Source organism: Molothrus aeneus, chromosome 8, assembly GCF_037042795.1.
Source record: "Molothrus aeneus isolate 106 chromosome 8, BPBGC_Maene_1.0, whole genome shotgun sequence".
Classification (NCBI taxonomy): domain Eukaryota; kingdom Metazoa; phylum Chordata; class Aves; order Passeriformes; family Icteridae; genus Molothrus; species Molothrus aeneus.
In genome coordinates, this window is record NC_089653.1 from 32,682,934 (window position 1) to 32,709,700 (window position 26,767).

The following is a 26,767-nucleotide window of genomic DNA, read 5'->3' on the forward strand; positions in this document are numbered from 1 at the left end:
CAGGGATCCAGGGGCCTCCCCACCCTCAGTTAGGGGAATTCTCAGCCAGCCCAGGCTTCCTTGCTGGCTCCAGAGCTCTCAGGGTCCCTGTGAGAAGCAAATCCTGGAGATGCAAAGCAAGTTCAGCACTGCAGCACCGACTGTAACACTGCTGCTCAGCAGTGACCACTAAAAACCCACCCAGGTGAAGCAGGAGCAGGATCTGGGACATCCCACTGAGTAATTGGGGAGCACTTGCCAAGACCCACAACACCACCATGGCTGTCAGAGCCAATTTGGATGCTGCTTGTAAGTCAGATTTCTCCCTTCTGCAAGGCTGAGGTGGCAAACAGGTAGAGGCTGACAGCCCTTATGGACATGCCTGGATCTAAAGCAGGAAAATCCTGGATGGATGGATCGCCTGCCAGAATCCACGTTATCTTCTACCACCTCCCCTTCATGGATAAATCCTTTAAGACTGCACAACCCTCGTGTGAAGCCAAACAAAATGATCGCTGAAAACCTTCCAAAATTTAAAATTTTCTCCCCGAACTCAGCAGGCAGTATAAAAAGAATTCCAGTGGATGGTGTCTGTGCCCACACAGGGTGACACACGTGCCTGCTGTCACCTGCACACCCCACACTGTTTGCATTAGACCAAAGTACTTTGGCTCTTGGGCAGGCTCTGGGGGTTCATTCCTCAGCTGAGAAGTGGCTTTCAAAGAGCTCCTGAGCTCCTGAAAGACAAACCTGGAGCCCTTATTACTCCTCCTAGCGACCCAAAGGCACTTTCCTTGCTGTTTGTCCACCGTTGCCACCAGCACCAGGGCAAGGCACAGTGCGGGGAGGGAAGGAGCCCTATGGGGCCAGGAAACCCTTGCCCACATTGTCACTTCCATGTCCCCATAAATTTCCAAGCCCTGCACCTACCATAAATCTCTTTAAGGCAGGAGCAGCCAAACATCTGTGGGTTGTCTGAAGGAGGGGGAATTTGGCAGACTGAGGAGCAAACTCGCCTCGCCCCGCAGCCTTCGCCTGCCTTGTTTTCCTCGGGTTCATTAAATACACAACAATCTGGTACCAGAAGATGCTTCCTACGTGCAGGGGCTGCCAAAGAGCCGGGTTCGTGGCTCTGGTGGAGATGGGGAACGTGTGATGAGCACAGGGGGGGGCTCGGTGCAGCAGGGCAAGGAGAGGATGGGCTGAACCCACCCTGGCTCCCGCAGCGACCACCCGCCTCGTGGCAAAGGTTATCTCTGGTGTCAGAGCCATCCTGCAGGTGGTTTTGGGCAGATTCAAGGGGGACAGAGCAGAAAGAGTGTGGGACAAGCAGGAGATGCCAGCCAGGGAAGTCATCCTGCAGCACCATCCCAACTGGGATGCAGCCAGATGGAGGCCCCAGGCTCTACGGGGTTATTCACAGCCTGAGCAGAGCCCTGGGCAGGGGGCATCCCTGATCCTGGGGGAACTGGGGGTTCCCACTGCTGCTGGGCAGCACGAGGCCCAGGCATGCAGGGAAGGCACTGCCAACACCCAGCCACAGGCAGACTGGGCAGCAGCTGTGATGGGGAACAGCACTGGAGGCTTCGCCTGCCCTCAAAGGAAGTTTTGGCTACGAGGGAGAAGTCAAAGCAAACACCCACTCACGGTGTTTACCTGCCTAAATCAAAGCCAAAGCAGCACTGAAACGTGCCCAACAGCATTTCCACAGAGTCATTCATGGAGAGCTTGGACTTGGCTTTTAGCTGGTGTTTTTAATATCCAGGGAGACGCTTGCAAGGCTGGGATAATACAGAATCTGTTGCTGTAACACGCTCAGGGCTCCTGAGAGGTGTCAGCAGCACGTAGAGCCCAAACCCTCTGCAGGTTTGGCTCCATCAGGGGTCCCTGAGGGCCAGCAGTGAGATGCTTCCCATGGGGAACAGCTCCAGCAAGCCTGAGGCACCAACTTGGTTGCTCCAAGCCCTGTCCAGCCTGGCCTTGGACACTGCCAGGATCCAGGGGCAGGCACAGCTTTTCCAGGCTTTACTGTTTTCCTGGGTTAACAGAGAGGCTACAGCCCCAAAATGGGTATTCCTAATGCTTTCTGTATCTTTATAATTATAATGGCTCTTCAGCTTTGGCACACAAGGTACCCACCAGGGGACTGCCCAGGCAGAGAAGTAATGCCCACAGAGGATTCCCATAGAGCAGGGCAGGATGAGCTCCACTGTAGCTTAGCAGCCATAAAAGCCCAGATTTTGCAGCCCATTTTGGAGGTGAGGAAAATGTTTAAAAAGTAAGTGGAAATGCAAACAGCCCCTGGTTTTATTTGGGCTGGCAGGAACACAGTTCTGTCCTTCACTCCTCCAGCTCAGTTATGACAGTGTGAATAGGCACTAATAAAGGGGGAAAATAAATTAAAAATCTGCATTTTCCACCCTATAGGTCTCCATCTCTGGATAGCCTCCATATATATCTCTTTCTCTCATGCCAAGGGTGAAAATCAGGAAAGAAACAGATTCCCTGGTGCCACAGAAAGGGGAAGCCCAAAGGACAGATGGGTTGGCCCCAGCACCAGCGTGGTGTGAAGCACAGAGGCCACTCCTGAAACAGCATCCCGAGGAGAACTGACCTAAATGCTGCATCCCAGCCCTGCTCCAAAGCTGCCAGGAAGGGAACCAAGCCAGGTATTCTGTCAGTGCACAAACATGAATGATTGCCCAGGACAAATAGGGCAGCAAAAATGTCCACCTTCATCACATGGAAAAAACATGTATCAACTTGCAACCCTAATGAGCAAAGGGATTAATGAATCCTGGAATTTGTAAATCATTATGAAGTGCCTAAAATAAGGCCAGCACCTTAAATGAATGAGACTGCTAGATAAACAGCAGGTTCTGTTAGAAAACAAGATAGAGGGGATTTTATAGATATTAAGGACAATAAGAAGTCATACTGACAAAAACAGAAAGAATGGTGGAATCATTAGTCAGGATGCAGAAAAGGAAGGAATAGAGAATATAAACATTACTGTCCTGAGCAGAAGGGAAAACAACACAGTCACATTTGTCAGGAGTAACCTGGGATGAACCTATTAGACAGCAGGCACTAAATATAGATCCTTCTTAAACAACAGCTCCAAATAAATTTACACCTTCAATTTTATCAGATCATGCCAAAAAGGCCTCTGAGCCATCAGCAGGGATGGTCCCTGAGCACAGGCACAAGCCAGGCAGGTAAATGTGGTGGGTGAGACCTCGAGCAGGGCTCTGGTTTCAGTGCAAGGTCAGGGAGTCAGGAATCACAATTACAGCACCAAGGAAAGAGCTCTCCCCTCACCTGGAGCCTTTGTGCAGGTGAAAGGGAGCACTGGTATAAAACACCTCACTGAAGTGCACAGGAGTGGATGACAGCTGCTGATAACCCTTTACTGGCACGTCCCAAACAGACCTGCAGGTACCTGGTGACACTGCAGCAGAATCTGCACTGCCACCCTATGCCATGCAATATTTCTGGCAGTAATTGGGAAGGAAACAGGAAAACCAGTGCTCTGTAAGTGGCTGAGACCAGCAAAGTGCTGAATACAGAGAACAGTGTGGTGGTACAGAACAGAGAGAAGCAACCAGCACAGTTGGTGACAGAGATGTTGAGATACACCCTAAAAAATTAAATTGCTTAAAAGCCACTCACCTCAAAGGCAGGGGCACGAGCCCAGGCTCCTGCATGGTGCAGTAGATTCCCCAGGCATGCAGGGATATGTCCACTGCATAAATCTGGGGTCTCCAGGAGGAGAAGGGATGGCACAGCCTCTGTGTTCTGCACTCCATGGAGCCTCCCCCCGCCTCTGCCCAAGGTCTGGAGGGGACTCCAGGAGTAACTGGGGGGATTCAAGACTGAGGTACAGACCAAGACAGGAGTGGTAACTGCTGAGCATGACCTGGCTGCCTCAGAGAGGGCAGGAGAAGCTGAGCAGGTCCCTCAGAGGGAGCAGACCAGCAGTGGGACACCTCCCAGCACAGCAGGAAGATGGAGCTATGCAGATCCAGAGCAAGGGAAAAGTGCAATTTTTTTCCTGAATAACACAGACAATAATCATTGCAATAAACTACAGCATCACAAATGACTGTACAGGGGCTCTCAGCCATAAAGTGCTACGGCTTTATCACTGCACTGGGGGCCTTTCTAAAAGACACTGAATCACTGAATCATTAGGTTGGAAAGACCTTTAAGCTCACTGAGTCTGTGCTCTAGCAGGAATTAACTCAGAAGATGACCAGAAATGGTGATCCACAGGGCAGGGCTCTCCTGGCTCACTGCCCCACAGCCCAGGTGAGCTGTTGCACCCCGTGCCCAGCAGCCCCCACGTGCCAGGGTGGGATGTGCAGGGGTCAGGGGGTGGCCTGGCAGAGCAGCTCCTCCACAGGCTGGCCTGGCTCGTGTCCAGCTCCCCTTGAAGCTGCCACCTTTCTGGTGTATCATGGGGTTCACAAGACAGGCACAGGGAGGGCATGGACAGCACAACCCACCCCGCTGCAGGGCTGGAACTTGTTCTTTAAATTAAGTTTCAAATGCTTACATCTGAAACCACCACAAGAAAAATAATTTCTACCAACAACACAAACCACGCACAACCGAAAATGTGGGTGAGAGTTTCTAAATGAAACATTTGCATTTTGCCAATGCACATCTTCATTCAGGGTGCTTTCACTCTGAGAAGTACCATCCATTGCATTGCATCTCATTTAGAGCACAACTGACAGCCCAAAAGTCACAGAATGGCCTGGACTGGAAGGGACCTTAAAGAGCATCTCATTCTAACCCCCTGCCATGGCCAGGGACAAATTCCACCATCCCAGGCTGCTCCAAGCCCTGTCCAACCTGCCCTTGGACACTGCCAGGGATCCAGGGGCAGCCACAGCTTTTCTAGGCTTTACTGTTTTTCTGAGTTAACAGAGGGTCTACAAACCCAAAAATGGATATTTCCAATGTTTTCTGTATCTTTATAATTATAATGGCTCTTCAGCTTTGGCACACAATTGTAGCTTTTGGCACCTAGTTCATAATATTAAAACTTGTCCTTTTGAAAATATTATACAATGTTCATTTGTACCAGCTGGGACAAAAAAAAAAAACTCAAAGCACTTGGTAACTGGGATAATAATATATACATTTGAAGTAATTTCATAGCATTGACAACTACTGCCCAGCACACCAGAAGGATGTTCTCAGTAAGGTTAAGGCAGCCACAGAAACACAAAAATCACAGTTATTGTGACTTTCCCACATCACTTGAAATGAGAAATGGCCAGCTTCACCTGGCCTAACTGTGCTGCCAGGCTGTCCTAAGCAAGACCAGTTGTCTGCATTAACTCCTTTTCCTTATAATTAGCATTTCCCATTGGTGCAGAACAGTGATGATGGCACTTGCACAAGCGGGGCAGACGAGCACAAAGCTGGTGTGGGGTCACTGCAAGAGTTGTCACAGGGTAAAGGACAGAAAAGATACCTTAAAGGCAAGTAAGTAACACACTTTAACTCATGCCCTTGGCTTTAGGAGCAGGATGAGGGGTGAGTCTCTGGACCCCCTGGCCCAGACCAGTCACTGAGAGCAAATCCAGTCACTGATGCACCTGGGCAGCCACATCCTCCTGCACCATCCCCTCCCCAGCCCTGCTCCTCCTCAGCCATCCAAGGAACCCCAGCTCCTTCCTGTCAGGGGCTGGCTTTGAGCAGAGAGAGGGAGAGCAGGTTTTCCAGCTGCTGGATCAGAGCTTGCCAGATCCCATTTTTTACAAACCCTAGGAGAGGTAAGGATTTGTAAGCACAAAAGTCAAACTCCTCTTTCAGCACGGTCCCGTACCTACCGCACAGCCAGCCCCGAGCCCTGGCTGCTGAAAGCAAGAGCCATGGCCAGCAGCCACAAATCCAGGGAATGATGTGGCCCAAGGGATGCTTCAAATGGACTACAGAGGAGTGACACCAATGATGCTGCTATATTTAATCCTCTAAAAGCAAAAACCATGACCAAGTCTCCCTTGGGTACACTTTTAGGGGGGAGGTACAGAAACTCAACGCACCAGAACAGATTTTTTACACTCACTCAACCAGTTCTTAAAATATTACTCAAATGAAGTGGCTACTGAGCCAAACTGGCCTGGTACTTCCCACCCATCCATGCAGGGACCCACAGCAAGCAGTGCTGGGAGCAGCCACAGGGTTTGGTGCTGCTCCTCCAGGTCAGTCTAGTGCAGTTCACTCCTCCCTGCACTTCAAAGAAACTTCTAACACCAAACCTTATTTATCTTACACAGCATATGTCAGATGGATAACATGCAATATCACACATATCCAATGCCACAGGTTACAAAAGTCATGGATAAACCACCTGAAGCCAGGAGAAATCCTGGCTGGAATTTCACCACACTTCTTAATTTTCAATCCCTACCCCACCTATTGATAAGTAAAGACCCACACATCCACAACCTGTACTGAGATGCACCATCCCAGCCAGGCTCTTGCTTGGGAATTTTTGTCTCCCTAAAGGCAGCCAGCTCAGAAAAGTTTGGAAAAACAAAGCGGCCCATGGACCCTGCAGCTGCCTGTAGCAGAGCCACGATCTGCATTGCTGCTCTGCAGAAAGAGCTGGGAAAAGAATTTGTAATGTATCAAAGAAACTTGTAACATATCAAATCTTATTTATCTTACACAGCATATGTCAGATGCATAAAATGTAGTATCACACATATCCAATGCCACAGGTTACAAAAGTCATGGATAAACCACCTGAAGCCAGGAGAAATTCTGGCTGGAATTTCACCACACTTCTTAATTTTCAATCCCCACCTCACCTGTTGATGACAAAAGACCCACATCCACAGGCTGTACTGAGATGCACCATCCCAGCCAGGCTCTTGCTTGGGAATTTTTGTCTCCCTAAAGGCAGCCAGCTCAGAAAAGTTTGGAAAAACAAAGCAGCCCATGGACCCTGCAGCTGCCTGTAGCAGAGCCACGATCTGCATTGCTGCTCTGCAGAAAGAGCTGGGTCATGGGCAGCCCGGCTGCAGCTGCAGGCATAGAGTGTGACCTTGGAGAAATCCTTTTTCACAACTACAACACGGCCACTGCTCGTGGGGAGACCTGTGGGCAGGACCAGAGCTCCAGGGCTCAGGTCTGCCCACGTCCTGACCAATTCCAAGGAATTTACAGAAGGTTTCATCCCTGCAGAAAGTGGTGGCACTCATCCCATGACATGCTGGGGATCAGGACAGGAGCTTCCCTGCGGGGAGCAGCCACAGGCTTCATGACTGGGCAGGCTGGCAGGCACAGAGGAGGAGCACGGTGGAAAATTCCCTCCTCTTCGCCCTCTGAGTTTATATTTAGCTCTCGGAGGAGCAGACTGTTGTTTTGGTGATATTTTTGCCCAGCCCTGCAGGGACCCCTGCAAAGGGAGCTGTGGCTCCCACCACACGTGAGTCCCACGGCTCTCACAGCCCTCTGCTGCTCGGCAGACCTGCTTTTATTTGTTTTAGTTCTGTTTCCCCGAGTCAGCAGGCTTGCTTCCTCTTCCTCCTCCTCCCGTTTTGGGAGAGAAAGGAGCAGAAAACGTCAGCCAAGGAGAGAGTTTGCAGGAGGAGCTGCAGAGGAGCAACATCCCAGCTCCTCGGCTGCCCTGGTCCCCCATGGCCACGGGAACACAACTTGTATTTCTGAAGGGATTTTCACTCCAGGAGAGAGTTTTGGTGGGTGCAGATCTGACACAAAGGCCCTGCCTGCCCTGTCCCTCCCCTGGGATGTGGGAAGGAGACCGGACCCAGCTCTCCAAACAGCTCTGAGCATCTCTGGCACCTCGCCCCGTCCCAGCCCGTTGGTCCAAAGTCTGCCCTGCCACAGATTAATGTTCATTAGGACTATTTCCCAGCAACATCATTTGACAAACCACGTGACACGGGAGGGGGAAGGGAACAAAACCAAAACCACCCTTTCAGCTTGGGGTGTCCTCTTTTCCATCTGAGATTTTACAAGGCAAGTGCAAACCACCTCCATCCTGGCAAGTAAAAGAAAAAATTCTATGCGAAAAATTATAAGAAAGAAAGAAAAAAGGAGGAAGAGTCTCAAACCACACAGCTGCCATTTGAGCAATCAGAAATCAACCAGCAATAATAAATAGACAAGTGGGATAAAGCTCACTCCCCTCCCCACCCAGCAGGACACAGCCCATGGTGTCAGTTCTGCACACAAATTCAGGTGTTTTGGCAAAAAGCTGTGTGCCTTGTTCTGCCTATACTTTTGCTGAGAGTGAAGCAATCCTTTGCTACTACTAGAAAAAAAAATATTGCATATAATTAACCAATGCAGATTTGGGAATTTTTATTGGTATATGTTTGCCTATTTGCATGTGTGCATATTTATACACATGTATTTATTTTATGCAGGTATCCATAGCTGACAATTAACCTACATTGGTGCTGGCTGTGTCCCACAGTCTGCCTGATCTCCATATACAAAAATCTGGATCTCACTCGCACAAATCAATTATCCACTGAACTGATTTGCACAGATTTTCTATGCAAAGTTTCGCATTTACAGCAAAAGGCCATCTGCTTTCTATAACCACTGTGGTTCCTGGACACCTCGGCCCTGTGCAGGGCTGGAAGTCACAGAAGTTTCCCCTCCCTCCCTCCCTCCCTCCCTCCTCTGGGTTGAAGCTGGGACTGAGAAAGCCTGGAGCCAGCAGGGACCCAGCAGCAAGCCCAGCACGCGTGGCCGTGCTCCACGTGGCTGGGCTTGGCAGGGTGGTGAAGTGGAGAGAAGGAAGCAATTCCAGGGCAGGTGGTTTTGGCTGGGTTTCCCCCCCTACTTTTGGAAGCAAGGAGGCTGAATGCTTCTCCCAATAAAGTGCCTGATCCAGCCCTGATCCTGCACCCCTGAGCAGGGCCGTGCCAGAGCTGGGTGTGACACACCCACTGCCACAAGCATCCTCAGGCTCCACAGGACTCTCAAAAATGAAGAAATGAATCAGAAGCTCACTTCAAACCTGCACCGAGCCACGAGAGGTACGGACAGAGCAAACCACTCTGAAATTCAGGTTTTTTACTATCACTCTAATTAATCTGTTTCATGACCCACCCCAAATATTTTCTCTAGAAACATCATCTACACTGTTTTGGGGTTTCTTTATTTCTTTTTCCAGCCCTCAGCCAAGCCCTGGTAAATATTTCTGCCCACGATAGAGGCAGGCCAAGGGAATCTGTGCTTTGTGATGGCAGCAGCATCTCCTGTGCTCGGAAATACCCAGCACCGGGCAGAGATGCTCGCAGCCCTCCGTGTTTTTACTGGATTATCACAAAACACTGCTACCTCTGCAATTTGCAAGTAGTTTTTAATCTGTCAAAACAGACTTTTAGTATTGCTCGAGGATTCAAAAGGAAAATATGCACATCTGGTTTCAATCGCCAACTGAAGTTTTGTCTATCAGCCTATTTCATAACAAATTACGCTCACTTTTCACTCCAGAGGATTTCCTAAGGAGGGGATGAGCTGCCAAGGTACACCAGCGTCTGTGGAGACCGCACGGCACCGAGAGGCAGCGGCACAACTCAGTGACAGGCACCGCGCTGTTACAAACTCTCTCCGTGTCAAGCAAACTAAAATTATTGAGGAAAAGCCCCTTAGCCGTGAAATCTCTGCGTACAGCTGTACGTGAAACCTTCACGTACCTTAGAACCCGATCGACCTGACGCCACTGAATGGAGAAACAGGACTTACAGGCTTTCCAGGACAGCCCCCCTGCCAGGGCACTGCGCACAGCAAGGCGCTGCCGTGTCCCATCGCGGCAGCCCCGGGGGCTGGAGATCCCCCCGGGGACCGGCCTGTCCCTCTGTCCGGCTGCCCCGAGCCGCCTCACACGTGCCAGGAGTGAAACGCGAGGCACGGCACGGTGGGAAGGGTGCGCTGGCCCTGGGAGAGCCGGAGAGCATCTCCGCGGGGATGCTCAGGCACGGCTCCGCGGGGCTGAGCCCCGAACGCGGGCAGGGCTGCACCGAGCCCGGCGGCAGCCGAGCCTCAGCCCCCCGGAGCAGCACTTTCGGCCCGGAGAAAGGAAAGCACGTGTTGATCCTTTCGCAGGAAATAATTCCAGTGGCAAAGGCAGAGGGCTCGGAGCGGGTGAGGACCGCTCGCTGCCCGCTCCCAAACTCCGGCGAGCCGCCCCTTCCCCGCACGTCGGGCTCAGCATCCCGCAGCCCCCGCCGCTCCGGACACACATCCCACCGCTCCACGCTCCCTCCGGCCGCCCGGGCGGCTCCTCCGCCGTGCCCCCCGCTCACCCCGGGGCGGGCTGAAACCCGACGGCACAAAGGCGAACATCCCCAGCCCGTTCCGCGGGGATGCGGTGGCGGCGGGGGGTACCACCCTCCTACCCCATCCCCTCCGAGCCGCCCCGTCCCCGGGCAGGGCGCACCGCCGCCCTTTGTCCGCTCCCCCCCGGCACCCCCCGGGGCTGCACGGCCCCGCTGCGCTCCGGGCATCGCTTACCGAGCGCGTCCCGCGGGGGCGGCGGAGCGGCCCGGCCGGGCCGGCTGTGGGCGCCGCTCCGACCGCGCTCCGCTGCCGCCGCCGCCGCCGTGCTGCGGGCGGGGCGGGCGGAGGGAGGGAGCGAGGAGGAGGAGGAGGAGGAGGAGGAGGAGAAGGAGGAGGAGGAGGAGGAGGAGGAGGAGGAAATGTGCTTGTCACTTCCTGAGCGGAGCCAGCGCCGGCAGAGCCCGGCCCGCACCTGCGGAGCGCCCGCCCCGGGGAGCCGCGCACCGGAGCGCTCGCTGCGAGGGGAGGCGGGGGAGGCCCTCGGCTGCCGCCCCGAACGGGCATCGCCCGGGTTGAACATCGCCAGAAAGAGCGTGTGTCGAGGGGGGAAAGTCCAAAAATAATAAACAAGGGGGATTCGGGCGGCGGTGAGGCGCTGCCCCACGGGGAGCCGCGGGCTGGAGCTGGCAGCGGCATCAGCGCCCGCAGTCGGCCCCGCAGCCCGGGATGCTGCGGGCGCGGCTCGCGTGGGGCTCCGCCGCCCGTTCGGAGGCCGAGAGTGACTCCTGGTGGCACGGCCGGCCCGGGGAGGAGCAGGAGAACCGGACTCACCAGCAGCTCATGGAAGGGTCCCCGCAAAAAGTAGCGCTGAAGTTTTGGCACATCACAGATGGACACCATGCGTCCCTGCACCCACCAGTGAATAAAAATCCCGCTCCTTAATTCTTGTCAGCCTTTCATAGAATCATTGACTGGTTTGGGTTGGAAAAGACCTTTAAAGATCATGTAGTTCCACCCCCTGCCATGGGCAGGGATGCCTTCCACTATTCCAGGCTGCCCCAAGCCCCGTCCAACCTGGCCTTGGGCACTGCCAGGGATCCAGGGGCAGCCACAGCTGCTCTGGGCACCCTGTGCCAGCGCCTGCCCACCTTCACAGGGAACAATTCCTTCCCAATATCCCATCCAGCCCCACCTTCTGTCAGTTTGTTCCCCCTTGTCCTGTGAGTCCAGCCCCTTGTCCCAAGTCCCTCTTCAGTTCCCTTGAATCCTGTTTAGGAAGGAGCCATGAGTCCCCTGCAGTACTAGAGGTACGTCTGCTTGGCTTCATGTGGGAATGGCCTTTAGCAGCACTGAGCTCTCGGTGACATTTTCCATCCACCCAGGCTGCACCACGCACAGCATGCGGGCTCCTTCCGAGAGCGAGCGTAACGAGCGAACAAGGAAACGACATGACAGCTAAAAGGAAGATTTAGGACTCATTACAAAACAGAGCCCAAACATTAATCGTAAACATATGCGAGCAGACAACACAGATGCCATCAGGAATGAATCTGGGGCTGAATTTCATCCACCCGGCTGGATGGCCAGGCACGGTGCTGGGGATGGCATGTAGGGACAAGTAAGGGACAAGTAAGGGCATGAATGGCGAGAGAGGCTGTGGCCGTGAGCTCAGCGGTGCTCCGGGTGTCCTGCCCTGCTGAGCACTGCCCAGGACGACAAATTACTGTCGAGGAAGTCTTGCCACTCAGTATTTAATGCAGTGAAGAAAGAGGAAGGCAGGCAGAAGTAGCGGGCAGATACTTAACAAAGGAGCAGCTCCCACCAACACAGTGAGGGCTGATCTCAACAAAAGTGGCTCCGTGCTCAGTACACATAAAATTTAGCAGGAGTGGCCAGTCTGAGTGGGTGATGAACAGGGAGAAGGATTTGATGATGTGAAGGGGCTTTTGCATCATGTTCCTCCATCCCACTCAGTATTTGCTTTTCTTATCACGTGTTGAGACTGGTAGCAATAAAACACTTGCTAACTCCTTTTCCAGAACTTCGGGAATCAAGTCTGAAAATGTTTTTTTATGGTTTCCCAGTGGAATATTTCAGCAATAAAGCTCAGAGCATAATTGAATCCATTCCCGTGGCAGCCTTGGGCTCCAAGGCTCAAGCTGAAAGTTGTTTTCTGTCTGCTTCTGCAGCTCCCTCCAAACCCAGCATTTTCTGCCTCTCATCCTCTGTGCTTCCCAACAGATGAGCTGGCTGTGGAGAATTCCCAGCACGTGTGAAAGCCTGTTGGTGAAGCACAAACCTGTTTTGCACAGAGAGCATTTTCAGTAATGTTGTTCAAATAACTGGCTGCCCAAAGGCCCTGGTTCCGGACAGTGCTTTTTCCCTTTGTCAGAAGGGGGAAAAAGAAAATAAATAACTTTCAAGCTTTAAAGAACTGGCCAAGTGAGTTTATTCTTCATGGACAGAAAATTCATTCATTTCATTTGTGAGCTGATTTAATTTGTGGTTTTGTCTCAGATGTCAGTGCATTTGCTACCCACTGACTGGGAGCCTTCCTGATGGGGATGGAAACAGTGGATAGGAAAAAAGTCTAATGATCCCCACGGTCCTTCTGAAGTGATTCTGGGGTCCAAGCCATTGAGACATGTCAATGTAGCAGTGTGGATAGACAGCATTTCCTTCACTCCCTGTACACAGGATCTGGCTGCATTTACAGCCTTCTTTCCATGTAGCCTTTCCAACACTTTGCTGTCTCTCCAGTTTGTTGTTATTCATGCCATATGCACCAGGGTTACCAGCAATTTCAGAAGTTCGTGCCTTTCACAAGGACTCTGCATTGTCCTTCCGAGCACCTGAGCCATCCCAGTTATTTATGGGTCTATCCTTCTGCTTTTCCTGCCAGGCAAAGAACACAGCTAAGGGCTTGCCCAGGGCCAGAGAGTCAGAGTGTCCCAGCCACAGGCTGATGTCCCAGTCACCCAGCTGTGCTGGGAGCCACATACTTACAGGGACATGTTGGCTACAGGGACATGTTGGCTACACCAAAGGTCTCCAGGAACACCCTTCACTTTCAGGGGAAATCCTCAAATCCACAAAATCCTTATAACAGCAAGCAGAAGTATTTTTAATAAATATTTCACACCCAGGGAATGAGCATATCTCTGTAATGTGATCAATGTGCTCTGTGCCAGGAAGTACCTGAATCACAGATGCCCTAAACAGGTGAAGCATTGCTGTGCAGAGGGCTGAGATGAGGAGTGTAGTTCTGACTACATTTGGCATACTGTGGGATCTCCACCAAACTTAAAAACCCCTTTTTTATGTCACAGGCCATTTGCTGCACACATGTAAGAGCTTTGTGTTTGCTGCCTCCCTCCCTGCCTTGGCAGGGGGAGTGACACCTGATCCGGGTGCTCTGGACTGGGAGCAATGGAAACATTGATGGATAAAAGAAATAGGCCATGAAATACATAAGGGAGCTTGGTGTGTCCATCACTTTGTCAGTCATATTTGGGTTTCAATTGGTTTAAGAAAAGCCCAGAGTTATTTGTCCATCATCCACAAAGCCCGAGGCAGCTGCAGACATGCCCCAAAGCATCACCCCACCTTGGATAAGCAGCAGTGCAGCACCCATGGAGCTGAGGAGCCCTGGGGTAGGCAACAACCAGCAAGGCCAATTACTACTGAAAACTGGGGTGAAAGATCCTTCTGCTTGAATTTCGGTTCTCAGCCCTATCAACAGCTAAAATTTCTTCATATAAGCACGCTCTCCTCACCTCTACTTGACAGATGACACTGTCCATGCATACCTGGCTGCTGCAGTGACTGTGCTGAGGTTTGTGTCTGTTCCCTCACTGGGCTCTATTAGCTCTGCTTCTCCAGCACGGGCTCATGCACTTGTGATTACCCAGGATTTATGTGTTACCTGGCAGCAGCTGGTTTGCCTGACAGCACTCAGCTTAATTTCCAGTAACAGAGAAACGGGCTCGTTTCAAGCTATCCTGTTACCTAACAAATGGAAATTAAGCCGCAGGTTGGCTTTTCCCTTATTTGTGTTAAACAAAACAGGCCAGCGTTCCTTTTCCTCCTTTGTCTGGAGGCTATAACACCTCATCCCCTTTCACTGAAAGCCCTTGGTAGCCATTAATTGCTCCTCAATTTAGCTGCTACCACAAGGGTTAGGTCATGCTCAACCTACTTGCAGCCAAAGCATGGGATAGAGCCGTGCACCACCCAGAGCAGGTAAGGCAGTGCAGGGCAGCCTCCCCCTCCTCTCATCCCAGAAAAGGCAGCAAGCAACAGGAATTCAAAGGCAGATCTCCACACAGCTTTGCAAAGCCCTGGCCCAATTATTTCCTTTGTGCTCTCCTGTTTTACAGGAGATGATTCCATACATTAAAATGCTTGGAGGGCCTATAAAATGAAGCGGTTATTGCTGCAGCAAGCCATGTTCTGCACCTCTCGGCATGCTAAGATCAGGGAAGCAATCCCAGTCCCAAAACACTGAAAATTTTGCTGTATGTTGCTAAATACCACGCTTAAAGATTTTGTCTGGTATGAAAAAACACAAAATTTGGCAGCCTTACACCAGGCACCCTGGCTCACAGCAGAGTATATGCACAGGCAGATTTTCCTCACAATGGCCACAGTGCTGCCAGTGCATTCCTGGAATGCAGAAATACATGGAAGCCACTGTCAGCGATGAAGAGAAGCCTGCTGTGCCTAATGCACCAGAAAAGCTATTCAAGAACTTGTCCTTACATAAAAATAGCTCCAAAGGGGCTGTGTCAGCTCAGCTGTGCAGCTTTGCAGGTATCTGTGTGCTGTGCCCTGCACACCTGGCCTCACCCTGCACTCCTGGGGACAAACCCACTGGTTCTAAGTGAGGGATTTCAGTTCATCCCCTCATTTGCCCATTCATTTGACTCTTTGGGCTCACAGATTTCACAGCCAGTGTAGAACTGAAATAATTCTGATTCAGATTGTAGGAGAGAACATTGTTTGCTCTCCAGAGGATCACACCTGAGATCTCTGTGGTGGGACATGCACTTCCTCACCCAGCTATAATGAGTTGTAAACAGCAACTGCAGGTTTAAAACCCCAAATATCTGAACGCTCCTTTTTAATATTGGTTGGAAAAGTACAGGGTAAACAAACAAACAAAAAAACAAACAAAAAACTCCACAACCCTGAATCTCCTTTGTTATAGGTGTTAAACACCTCAAGTCCTATGATACAATCAAGGCAGCTGGCTCTTCCCAGATTTCAGAAATGGTGTTGCAACAGTGGGTTTGAATTCCAGAAGGTGAGCCCATAATGCAAACAGCAATTTCAGCCTCAGCAGCACTTTGCAACGATGCTCTCAATAATGATTTGCAGGAATATTCTCCTGATGGGACAGAGAGCCTGTAATCACATGCTGCATCACTGCTGGCCCTGTCTGGAAAAGCAGCTGCCATAATTCTGTTGGTGTTTCTGATGTAACCCAACAGTTCTTAAAAACAGTTGTAGCTCCCAGAAATCCTTCATGTTACACCACAAAATTACACTGAGTTTCAAGAACAGAATATTCATTTCATATCTCCTAAGCCTTTGAAAAAGAAAAATCAACCTTTAGAAAAACAGCCTATGGAGAGCACTGCAGGGCAGGCTGGGGAGGGTTTGGAGTAATTTGGTTTATTAGAAGGTGTCCCTGCCTATGGTAGAGGTTGGAATGAGATGGTTTTTAAAGTCCATTCCAACCCAAAGCATTCTGGGATTCTTGAACTATTCCTGCTCCTTAAGGGCCATCAAATGAACATGCCTCTCTTGCAGATAACAAGCTGGTCACCAAAAGGGAAGTCAAGAGTAAGGAAACATTATCCTTCCCTCTGAATTTTCTGTGTTCATTCAGTTGTGCCATGATTTTCATGTCTGGTATTTCTCACTTTTTAATCCCTATAAAAATGATTATAGGAGTACTTATTTAAAGAAGGTACTGTAATGCTGAAAGGGCAAAGGCTTTCTGTCTTGAGAACCCATTTATCTGACACTCTAGCAGAGTCCCATGTGTAGAAACTCTCCTGGAACAGACATCTCAAATCAATAATTATTTCATTAATATCGCTTGTTCACCTCTCTCAGATATTTCATCCTGACAGTTCAGCTCTGTGATAAGCCCCATAAAATTCCAGTGTAAAACACTCCAAGCTCTTTCAGTAGCACAAACCCTGCAATGAATTCAATGGGCTCTCCCAGTAAATGCCTCAGAAGAGAATCCCTAAACCCAGTTTTCTTGGCAATAGGAGGCATCAGGAGCCAGGTTTGAGCTGTACCAAGAGCAGATGATGGTGGAGGTGCTTTGCTTGGGCTCAGGCACCAAAACCCATCCTCAATCTGCCAGGAATAAAAGGTCAGTCCTGAGAGAATTTCATCCTTCAGCATGCTGTCAATGAAGCAGGGAACACAAACCCTTTCTGTTCTGCCCACACTCTATGCAAAACCACTCCAGGAAGGTTTGCCAGCTCTGCAGCATCAGCCAGCCTAAACTCAGTCCTGCAGGAACAGCCTGTGGGCTCAGCCACCTCTGGGATCCATGGAAGATGCTCATTTTACTACCCACAAACCTCATATTTGACAGGGAAATCACAGGCAGAGTTTTCAGGTAGCAAAACAATAGGAGTGAAACGTGTTGCAAATGCTGCATTTATTCTCCTGCATTTAGCAGCTGGAACCAAGAGTCACACAGCTGGGCAGTCATGAAGATTCCAACCTTCAGGAACCATCATGGAGCACTTCCAGCAAAGACTTGCTCCTCCTAAATCACTGCTTATTCCTCTGCCTCTTTTTCCATGTTTTTGGGGTTTTTTTTCGCTGAAATGCATCAACATTTCATGAACTGCCCCAAATCAAGGACAGTCTTGGACAAGTCATTTCCAAATCCTCATGGCCAAAATTACCCCACTGCCTAAGTCAGTATTTGAGCAACTTCCTAGACTCCATTATCCAGAAAATGCCAGGTTTCCAACAGCAGATTTTAAATAGTAAGCCTTTGGTTACTGTTGCCCTAAAATAAAGCTCCTAAAACATGTTTTACAAGCGTTTTTCTGCTCTCCAGTGACACCTGGAAGTGCTTGGGACTGAAGGAATATGCAAACTACAGATCAGATGCAGAAATCCTTATTTTCAGGCAATTTTAAGAAGCTTATTTCTTAGCTTTACGAGTTATATAAAAATACTACCCAGAAAAAAAAAACTAATAATAATCAATTCTGTGAAAAGGAGAAAACAATCCTTGCCCTGACCCTTCCATATCTTGTGGAGTGGGAATCTATGGTTAAATTCCAAGTAATTGATTAAAAGAAAATCCATGACAGTCCTGATTTTATTTTCATCCCATGATTAAATACACATCATGCCTTCATTAGCAAAAATTACAGATGGGAATAAAACAGATGCCCAAAACACATCCTGCCAGAGTCCTTGAAAATTAAAATTTCCTTGAATTAACCCTACCTGATGCCAAAAATGTCACAGGCTTTTTACTGAGGCTGTTATCAGCAGTGCACTTTGAATCCTTTGTGCTACTATGCTAAAAAAATTTCTCTGTTTGGATTCCCAGTTACATTTCCTAGCATTCCAGCTGGCTGCTGGGCAGGGGCAGAACACAGGACTACAACAAATGGTAACAAGCCCTTGCTTTTGGCACTCAGATTAGAACCCAACTCTGACCAAATATACAAAGAATCATTCTGGGACTGAATTTTTTCAGTGCTGCTGACAAACCATTCTCCCAATTGAATATATTTCATTTTGCAAAAAAAAAGATGCAGCAATAAGATTTCTATCTTGAAAACATCAACAGATGGGTCACAGAGGGAGGACTCACCACTGTGCAAAAGAATGCCTTGATTCCTATCCTGGGAAAGGACTGGAAGTATTTATTGACCCTTAAAGATCTCCTGAGCCCTGGGAATGAGGAGAAGCATGGAAAGTAGGAGAAGCAATTCCCTGATAAGCAAACATGACCTTGCCTGTGAAACTAAACCTGATTGCCTAAGAGGGCCTCCTTGATGTTTGAAAGAACAAGTTTATTGTCACCTGCAAATGTGTTTGTCGAGGCATGAAGAAATCTCATTTTCCTGCCTTTCAAGCAACAGCAATATTCTGAGATTACAAAACAGAAGAAATGAAGGCAACGAAATTGAGCAAAAGGATTGCACAGAGAAGTTTAAAAAATACATATTAAAAAATAAAGGAACAAGGAATGGATAGTTATGCTTGGAATTCTTTTGGATTTATGCAGTTAAAATCCACCCTGAGAAATTCACTGGGAAACTTCGTGTCATTGTGGCTCTAAAGACATTCCCATACAGCAGGTTAATAATGAAGGAGGCATATGTCACACACCAGAGGCTGCAACATCACACCTTTATGTATTCATGAGATCAGGGAAAGGAACTGACCAGGCATGAACACACTCAGGAAAGGGAGACTTAAAAAACTCCCTCTGTGGGAAAAGAGCTGAGCTACTTCAGAGGAGACACAATTATGCTAAGTCTGAAAATCTGAATTTAAAGTACCAACTGGTCCTTTTTGGAAAGTGCTGTGGATTTTGTGTTCATTTCCCTCCCTAACAGGCACCCTCGTGTTCATTAAAGAGCCAGCACTCACACTGCAAAAGCTTGTTCCCTATTCCACTGCACAAGAGAGAAATGAGATTTTTGCTTTGTAGGATACCTTTACCTCTATAGGTCACTGCTTACCAGCACAGAAATGAAATATCAGATAATCTTTATGTTTCAAACACAAATATCATTCAGTTATATTGGTCTCTGTATTTAGCACATCTGATTTTCCTCTCTCTTGCAAACTTGCAGCTTCTCTGAAACAAGTGAGGTTGTAGCAAGGACACAATTTATGGGCAAATTATGCAAAGCTGAAATGTTTCTAGGGCAATGTTTTATAGTCCCTTAGAGCTCCATACATAGTATTTTACTGTGCACTCCAAAAGCATTTATTTACAGATGTGTCTGAGGTTTTCTGTCAGGTTTAAAGTTCAGACTTTTCTCATCTAATCTAATTTGTCCAAGATGGATGGCCTCACTTTTTTCCTTTGGAAAACCAATGCTGTTACACTGTTTCCAATTCTTCCTCCAAAGCAAAACTTGGGTGTTGGCAGCTCCTCCAGAATTTCAAATCCTGCCAGACAGAAATTGAAATGCTTTTATTAGAAGGAAGTTGTTTTATTCGCCTCTTGGATAACCCTTTGCAAACCATTCTTTATTCGTCTGGAAAACTTGCAAGTCAGTTAATCTGTGAGTTTATAGGACTGTACTGTTACACTGCACCACTGCTTCATACAGCTGAAACTCTTCCATGGATAATAAAAATCCTAGCTGGCTGACTTGCACAAATTAATGGCAGAAAAGATGAGAACTTGCCAGTAATTTCGGTTCCCCAGAAGGGATGGTTGTTTCAGATCCACACCGAGTTTCAAGCCTCAGGCATGAGATTCAGGAGCTGACTGGCATGTTAAAAAAACCCCTAAGTGGATCAAAAGTGATAGAAAAGGTCACAGACTTGCCAGTTCCCCTAAACATGGGTAACAATGTTACCCCAATTTCGGAGCGATCAAAGGGTGAACTGGGTCTGGTAATCAAGGACCCAAAAAGTATCAGCCAGCCACACACACACTTTCCCAGGGGAATTAGACTGAAATTCCCAACCTCCAAAGCATCAGCAAACCTGTCCTCCCTTGGCACTGGCAAACACAGGAGCAGTAATTCCTGAGGAAAACAGAGGGAAGACAGGCTGGAGCATTTACCAATCGCTCCACCTCCTCTAATCCTGATCTGGGAAAGTCAATATGCTAACACACACATTCCAATTCCCTCATCCCTTCCTTCAGCAACCCCACGTTGGCAGAGGGCTCTGCTCAGCTGCCTACCTTCTCTGAACTCGTTCAGCAGCTCCTCCTTGGTCCAGTTGCAAGAGGTGATGAGGAAGAAGCCCTCTGGGTTCAGCACCCTGCCCAGGGATGCCACGTACAGCTGCCGCTTCCCCGCCGCGTCGCTGGGGTCCAGGCTGATGGCATCAAAAGTCCCCTTGTCAATGCAAATGTCAAAGCCTGACAGCTCAGCTGAGGGTGCCAGGAAGTCTTCTACCTAAACCAGAAGTCTGCAGCTGTGAGAACAATCTTCTGCTGCTGAATCTTTAATGCCAAGCAAGAGTTTGGGATACAAAGCTTCAATCCTGACCATGGGTGTGCTCAGGGAGGGGTAACTCACAGTGCCAGGGCAGCTTCTTTCTTCTCCACACATTGTGTGATGATCTATTTGCTGGAATCTAAAGCCCAAACTAACACACTCGAAGCTCATTCTTTAAATCATTATTTGTACTTTGATCCCTGCCATGTGCCAGGCACTGCACAAATGTAGGAGAACAGACAGAGCCTGCCACAAAGAGATTTTACAGCTGACACACAGGAGCAGAGACATCTCACAGGTAGGGAGCAGGAGGGTAGAAGAGCACAGCAGAGAGCTCAGAATGACAGGCAGCCACAGAATCCCAGCGTGGCTGAGGCTGGAAGGGGCCTTTGGAGGTCATCTGCTCCTACCCATGCTCCAGCAAGGCCTCTCAAGCTTCCTGCTGTTCAGCTAATGGTAGGCATTCTATCACTTAAGGATTTCTTCCTCTACCTCAAGTCTGAAATTCAGAATGTAGCAGCTAAAATACAGAACTTGCCATTTGGTAAACCACCACCCTGTTCCAAGCAGGGGAACTCTTGTTCGCCTTAATGACTATTACAAACAAAAAACAAATAAAGACCAAAAATCTTCCTGTAAATAGATTTATTTGGGTAGAGTTCTCTCACAAATGACTCTCAAAAGACATCATTCATTCAGTACACTGAGTACATCTGAATATCAATTAGCTCATTTAATCTTGGGCTCAATTGCTTTCTATTTCCTCAATTACCTTTCTCTCAAGACTTACCTTTAATTTAATGTTAGACATCCCTTCTTTCTCTCTTACTTTTTCTGAAAGCTGTATTGCAGAAGGTGAATAATCAATCCCTGTGAGATTCATGTAGCCAGACTTTGCCTAGACAGAAGCAGAGAATCTTAATCAGTGTGCTAACAATTGTTTTTATCCAGCCAGAACATTCCCTACCTATAATCCATCTCATCTCTCCTCCTCTTAATAACAGGAAAAAAACCACAACTCACCTTTTAGTCATTTTTGTACCTGTTACCATTACGAGAGCTCAATAGCTGAATGAGCTGAAATAACTTTATTCTGCCAAAAAAACCTCACCAAAATGACTGGTGACTGAAAGCTGGTTTACGTCAAGTGGAAAACTGAGCACAACTGGGAAAAGTAACACCCTGGAGGGGAACAGGCTCTCTTATCTGCACCAAAAGTAACTTAGAAACCAGGAATTTTCAGTGATGGCATGTGACAGATGCTGCAAAATAAGAGAAAAAATCCTCTCTGACATGTACCATGGGAGATTGAGTAATTATTTAGTTTATAACCCAAATTTTAAGAGCCAAAAGATGTAATACGTTGCACTAGAACAGAAATCCACTGCAAAATCATACATTTTTCTAATTATTCATGCTAATGTCTATTTGAATACAACCATTTGCATGCTGCCAGGTGTCTGTATCAGCAATTTTCAGGCAGGTTATGCACCACATATAATAGCACACAGAGACTTTGTTAATCTAAGTTTGTTGGAGATAAGGATAACTCAGTTTAGGGAACTCAGTGAGATCCCAGCAGCCCTTTGGCAAAGCAGGTGGGCTCCTGGCATCAGCTGGAGCTGGGCACGTGAGAGGGGAGCAGGGACACACGTCCTTGCTCTGAGGCAGAGGCTGAAGGGACCAGCTTGGGGTAGAAGGTATAAACTCAGGGTATCCCACGTGTCTGGCAAGATGCAAACCTGATGGAAGAGCTCTGATCCTCTGGCCAGCTGCAGGTTGTCAGAGCACAGACAGGGAGGAGGCTGGGGTTTGGAAAAACACATGGAGTGCTGTTAAGCAAGCAGCTGCCTGTCTGCTTGTTCCAGAGGCTGACTCCCCAATTGCCAGGAAAACGATGAGGAGTTTCCACAACTGTCCTTCCTCCTTGCAGCAGCCCCTCAGGCCTGAGCTCGGTGCTAACCAGCTGTTCTGAACTGAGGGCTAATTGCAGCTGAACACAAAGCCACTCTTGTTTGCATGGGATGGAGAACATTTATTGCTCAGGCTCCTGCCCACGATCCTCCCCAGAGCAAAGCAGGCTTCCTCAGATGCCTGTGCTGAAGGTTTGGGGGTGGAGGAGTGGTTCCCACAACAGCTCCTCTGTTTGCAAAGGAAAGGCTTGAGTCACTTCAGGGAGTTCCCATTCACTCCTCTAGTCTCGGGGGCAGAGAAGGAAGGTTTAGAGATAAACAACATTAAATGCTGCAGAACCTGTAGGGCCTGACTGTGACAGGAAGGGATCCCTCACTTGTGCCAAACGTGACCACACTGCACCCTGCAGCTGCCCTGGAGGTGATTTTTCAGCAGCCTGCTGCTGCTGCTTGGAGCAGGAGATTGAAGAGCAGCAGGAGTTTGGAACATTATCAGCTCTGCCCTGTGTTTAGGGCTGACACCCCCACTTGCTGAACACTCTCCACTTCAGAGATGATTCAATCTTCAATAGTGGTGGCTCCTACATCACTTATAAAAATCAGAGGAGGCCAGAGCTTTCTGTGGCAGCAAGGTTTCCTCAGAAGAGCTGGAATTTTTGGAAGGCAAAAGAATTATGTCACGAATCCAAGCTCCCAGATCCCTGAAGTTCACAGGGATAATAAAAACAGCAAGGGGTGCCACTTATGTGATACTTATGTACCCTCAAGCAGCTCCCTTGCAGAGAGCTGCTACTCATGTCCTCTATGACTGAGTTTTTTCCAGTATTGCCATTTCTATCCCATCATGGCGTCCAACTCCAATGGCAGAACAGTCCGATGGTAGCTGCCAAAAGAATTCCAATTTGATTTTCAAGCCTTGCAGCTAAAACACAAAAAATTCCTTTTACATCCTTTTACTAAGCAAGTGAGATGCTGAATTGCTCAGCAAAAACAAACAAGCCACTTTTCAAGAGGGAACTGGACTGATAATTTCCTATGAAAGAAAGTTCTGTGAGGTGCTTAATGTAAGGGAGGAGGATGCTCTCACAGGAGTTAATAGTTTTTAAAAGCTATCAGGCTGTCATTTTCCCATTATAGCATGAAAATTCAGTTCCCATTTGCAAGTGGAGTCAGTATAAAATGGAAGTCTTACAAATAAGATTTTTCTGTTGGGTATTTCAGCCATGATAGAGCTATCACTGCTCTCAACAATCACCATTATCAGGCTAATTTCTGTTAGTGAGAAGAGCAGTTTCTGCTTTTGGTGACATAAATTCTCCTGTGCTGTGGTGTAGCAGCTAGTCTCCATAAAGGCTTTAAAATCTTCTAAAATCAAAGTCCATGTTAAATAAAAAATTCCACTTCAAACCAGGCTTTGACTTTCAGTCCTTCCAATTCCTACAGGAACTAATGGAGCCAAAGGGGAATGAAAAACAACAGAAGCTGTGACAATTTGACAGCCCCTTTCTTACCAACTCTCCTGCAGTATTACACCAAAAAAAAAATCAATCAAAACCAGGAAAAAATACTGGAATCCCTGAACATCTTGTGCACAACAAAAACTTCAGAACACACCTGATCAGATTTCCCACCCTGACAGAAATGGACACTTCTTCAAAAGAAGTGTCAACAACTTTTAAAGTTATTTACATAAAATCCCTTGGGTTTATGTACATTTTTGTATCAACAATGAGTGTTATTATCAGAACTGAGTGCAGAGAAAGGGTCTGTTTTTGTACATGAGGGTACTTTGTGAATTAATCAACTTAACTTCCTTATCTGGGGGAGTTTAAACAACAGTGGGAAGAAATGCAGATTTAAATGTGGGGAAACGGGAAGATAAAGTTAAAAGGGATGCTCAGGCTGATTGATTTAGAGAAAGACTTCAAATTTTGAAGCCTAAAGTATTGACACTTTTGGTGTTTCACACAGGTTACACGACTACCACTACCACTTGTGAGAACTGTATCTGAACTGCTCTGATTCTGTATAAAAAATACACAAAATTTGCAAAATACCAACCAATTCAACCAGTAAAACACCATTCCCAGTCCCAATGTCAAGCACAGAGCTGTCAAGGGGGACCTTGTGCTTTTCCAGCCACCTGATTATGCGCACCATGCTTTCCTCTCCAAACCTGCAAAAAACAAGGGCTCAGGTAATTAAACCAGAGAAAAAAAATGTGAAAAAGGTACAGCAAGTTTATTTCATCACTCATTCTCTTCAGCTTTTGCAAAGCCCTTATTACTGTTACTCAAGTAAAAGCTGCCATAGTTCATATTTCATGTTTGCTTTCTTCAGATGAAAATTAATCCTGCAGCCTTAAAATTCACTGAAACACCAACTCTGGCAGGTGAAAACATCCATATATTAAAAAAGGAAGGAGCAAGGGCAACTTGTGTAGTTAAACCTGAGCTCAGGGATAAAAAGCACATTTGCCAGTAACATACAGCTCAATTACCAGCTCAATTTCTGTGTAATGACACTTGTCCAAGTGCAGCTGAGCAATCTTCACTGTGAAATTGGGCCAGAGAGGAACTGCTGGTTTCAATGGGAAAACTCCCCATCATTTTGTCACTAACTCATTGTATTGCTGTCTGAGGTTTTGCAATGTCTTTTACGGTAAAGAAACGAGAGAAACACTCTGCAGAAGTTATTTTGTTTACCAGATTTCCCCGGTATCTCCAATGTCTTGAAAAGTTTGCAGTTCTCTTTCGTAGGCAGCATCCCAGCTGGAGTTGGGAGGGAAGAAAGGAGAGGATATCATAATTAATACTGGGAAATATTTAGATGAAAGAGGGATGGGAAGAAAAATTGAAAGATAGATTTAGGTTGGATATTTGGAAGAAATTGACTGTGAGGGTAGTGAGGCATTGGTCCTTAGCATAAGAAGAGCATGAACATGTGGGAGAGAGTCCTGGGAATGCCTGGAGATCCCCAAAGGCTGAAGCCAGGCTGGGAGAGCGGTGGGTGGATTCACCTGGAGAAAAGGCTCTGGGGAGACCTCAGAGCCCCCTCCAGTGCCTAAAGGGTCTCCAAGAGAGCTGAGAGGGACTTGGGACAAGGGATGGAGGAACAGGACATAGGGAATGGCTTCAAGCTGAAAGGGGGTAGATTTTGATGGGATATTGGGAATTAGGAATTGTTCCCTGGCAGGGTGGGCAGGCCCTGGCACAGGGTGCCCAGAGCAGCTGTGGCTGCCCCTGGATCCCTGGGGATGTCCAAGGCCAGGCTGGACAGGGCTTGGAGCAGCCTGGGACAGTGGAAGGCATCCCTGCCTATGGATGGGATTTAAGGTCCCTTCCAACCCAAACTATTCCATGATTCCATGAAAGGCAGAGAGCACTCTATCCTCTGTGCAGCAGCACCACTCTACAGAATCACACATCCTCTAAACAAATAAACAACACATAAACCAGGGACCGGTTCGTGTCGAGAGAGGCACCTTAATCACCTTCCATGTCCCCTCCCCGCGCCGTGGGCCGGGCCGCCTTCCCCAGCGCGGGTGGCTCCGAGCCCCGTCCCGCCCGTGCCCGTGCCCGTGCCCGTGCCCGCCCCGGTGGGGCACCCGCCCGTTCCCCGGCACTCACTGCTCCCTGGTGCCCAGCACCGAGGGGCTGAAGGGCTCGTCCCCGGCCAGCGCCATGCCCGGCCCGCCCCGGAACCAGCGAGCGCTGCGGGCGGAGCGGCCGCGGCCGCTCCCGGGCGGGAGGAGCCGGGCTCGCTGATCCGGCCGTGAGGGGGGCGCGGGCACCTGAGTGGTTTATAATGTTTTAAAACCTGAATCCGGCCCGCTCCGGAGCCTGGCGTGGTTTCTAATGTTTCCCAATCCTTGCCGTCACCTAAAATCCCGTCTGGGTTGGGTGGGGTATGGGGCCACCCGGTCTGTGCAAGCTGTCGCTGATCATAGCAGGGGTTGTAATTAAATGGCCCTGAAGGTCCCTTCCAGTTCAAACCGCTCCGTGATTCCATGAAAATCAGCTCAATATTTATATTCTTTTCGATATTTATTCGTTGCAAGTGTCACAGACGTTATTGCTGTTACAAGGTTTATTGCAAGGTGTTTTAATAAGGAAATGAGAGTGATAAACAGCCCTGCTGCACAGTTGCCTCCTGTACAGCTCCGTGTGTGTGAACCGCGGCGTTTCTTCCCAATCTCCCATCCATCCCTGCCCTCTGGCAGTGAGAGCCAGTCCCTGTGTCCTGTCCCTCCATCACTTGTCCCCAGTCCCTCTCCAGCTCTCCTGGAGCCCCTTCAGGCCCTGGAAGGGGCTCTGAGCTCTCCCTGAAGCCTTGCCCAGGTGAACAACCCCAGAGCAGAGGGGGTCTATCTCGCTCATCACCTTTGTGGCGTCCTCTGGACAAGCT

At 48.7% G+C, this 26,767-nt stretch overlaps 2 protein-coding genes across 2 annotated transcripts in view; both read right to left on the minus strand.

Moving 5' to 3' along the window:
* Positions 1 to 10,567, minus strand: part of FAM53B (family with sequence similarity 53 member B) — a 46,927-nt gene extending 36,360 nt beyond the window's left edge. The window contains exon 1 of the mRNA XM_066554450.1: positions 10,495 to 10,567. The gene's annotated coding sequence lies outside the window, so the exon portion shown is untranslated. The remainder of the gene's footprint in view (positions 1 to 10,494) is intronic.
* Positions 10,568 to 16,928: 6,361 nt separating this feature from the next.
* On the minus strand, positions 16,929 to 26,063 carry EEF1AKMT2 (EEF1A lysine methyltransferase 2). Its single transcript, XM_066554987.1, has 6 exons — positions 25,990 to 26,063; positions 25,066 to 25,131; positions 24,422 to 24,536; positions 21,238 to 21,345; positions 20,189 to 20,405; positions 16,929 to 19,440 (listed from the first exon to the last, which is right to left on the minus strand). The coding sequence occupies exons 1-6, from the start codon at positions 26,043 to 26,045 to the stop codon at positions 19,313 to 19,315; spliced, it is 690 nt and encodes a 229-aa protein (XP_066411084.1). The 5' UTR covers positions 26,046 to 26,063; the 3' UTR covers positions 16,929 to 19,312.
* Positions 26,064 to 26,767: the final 704 nt, after the last annotated feature.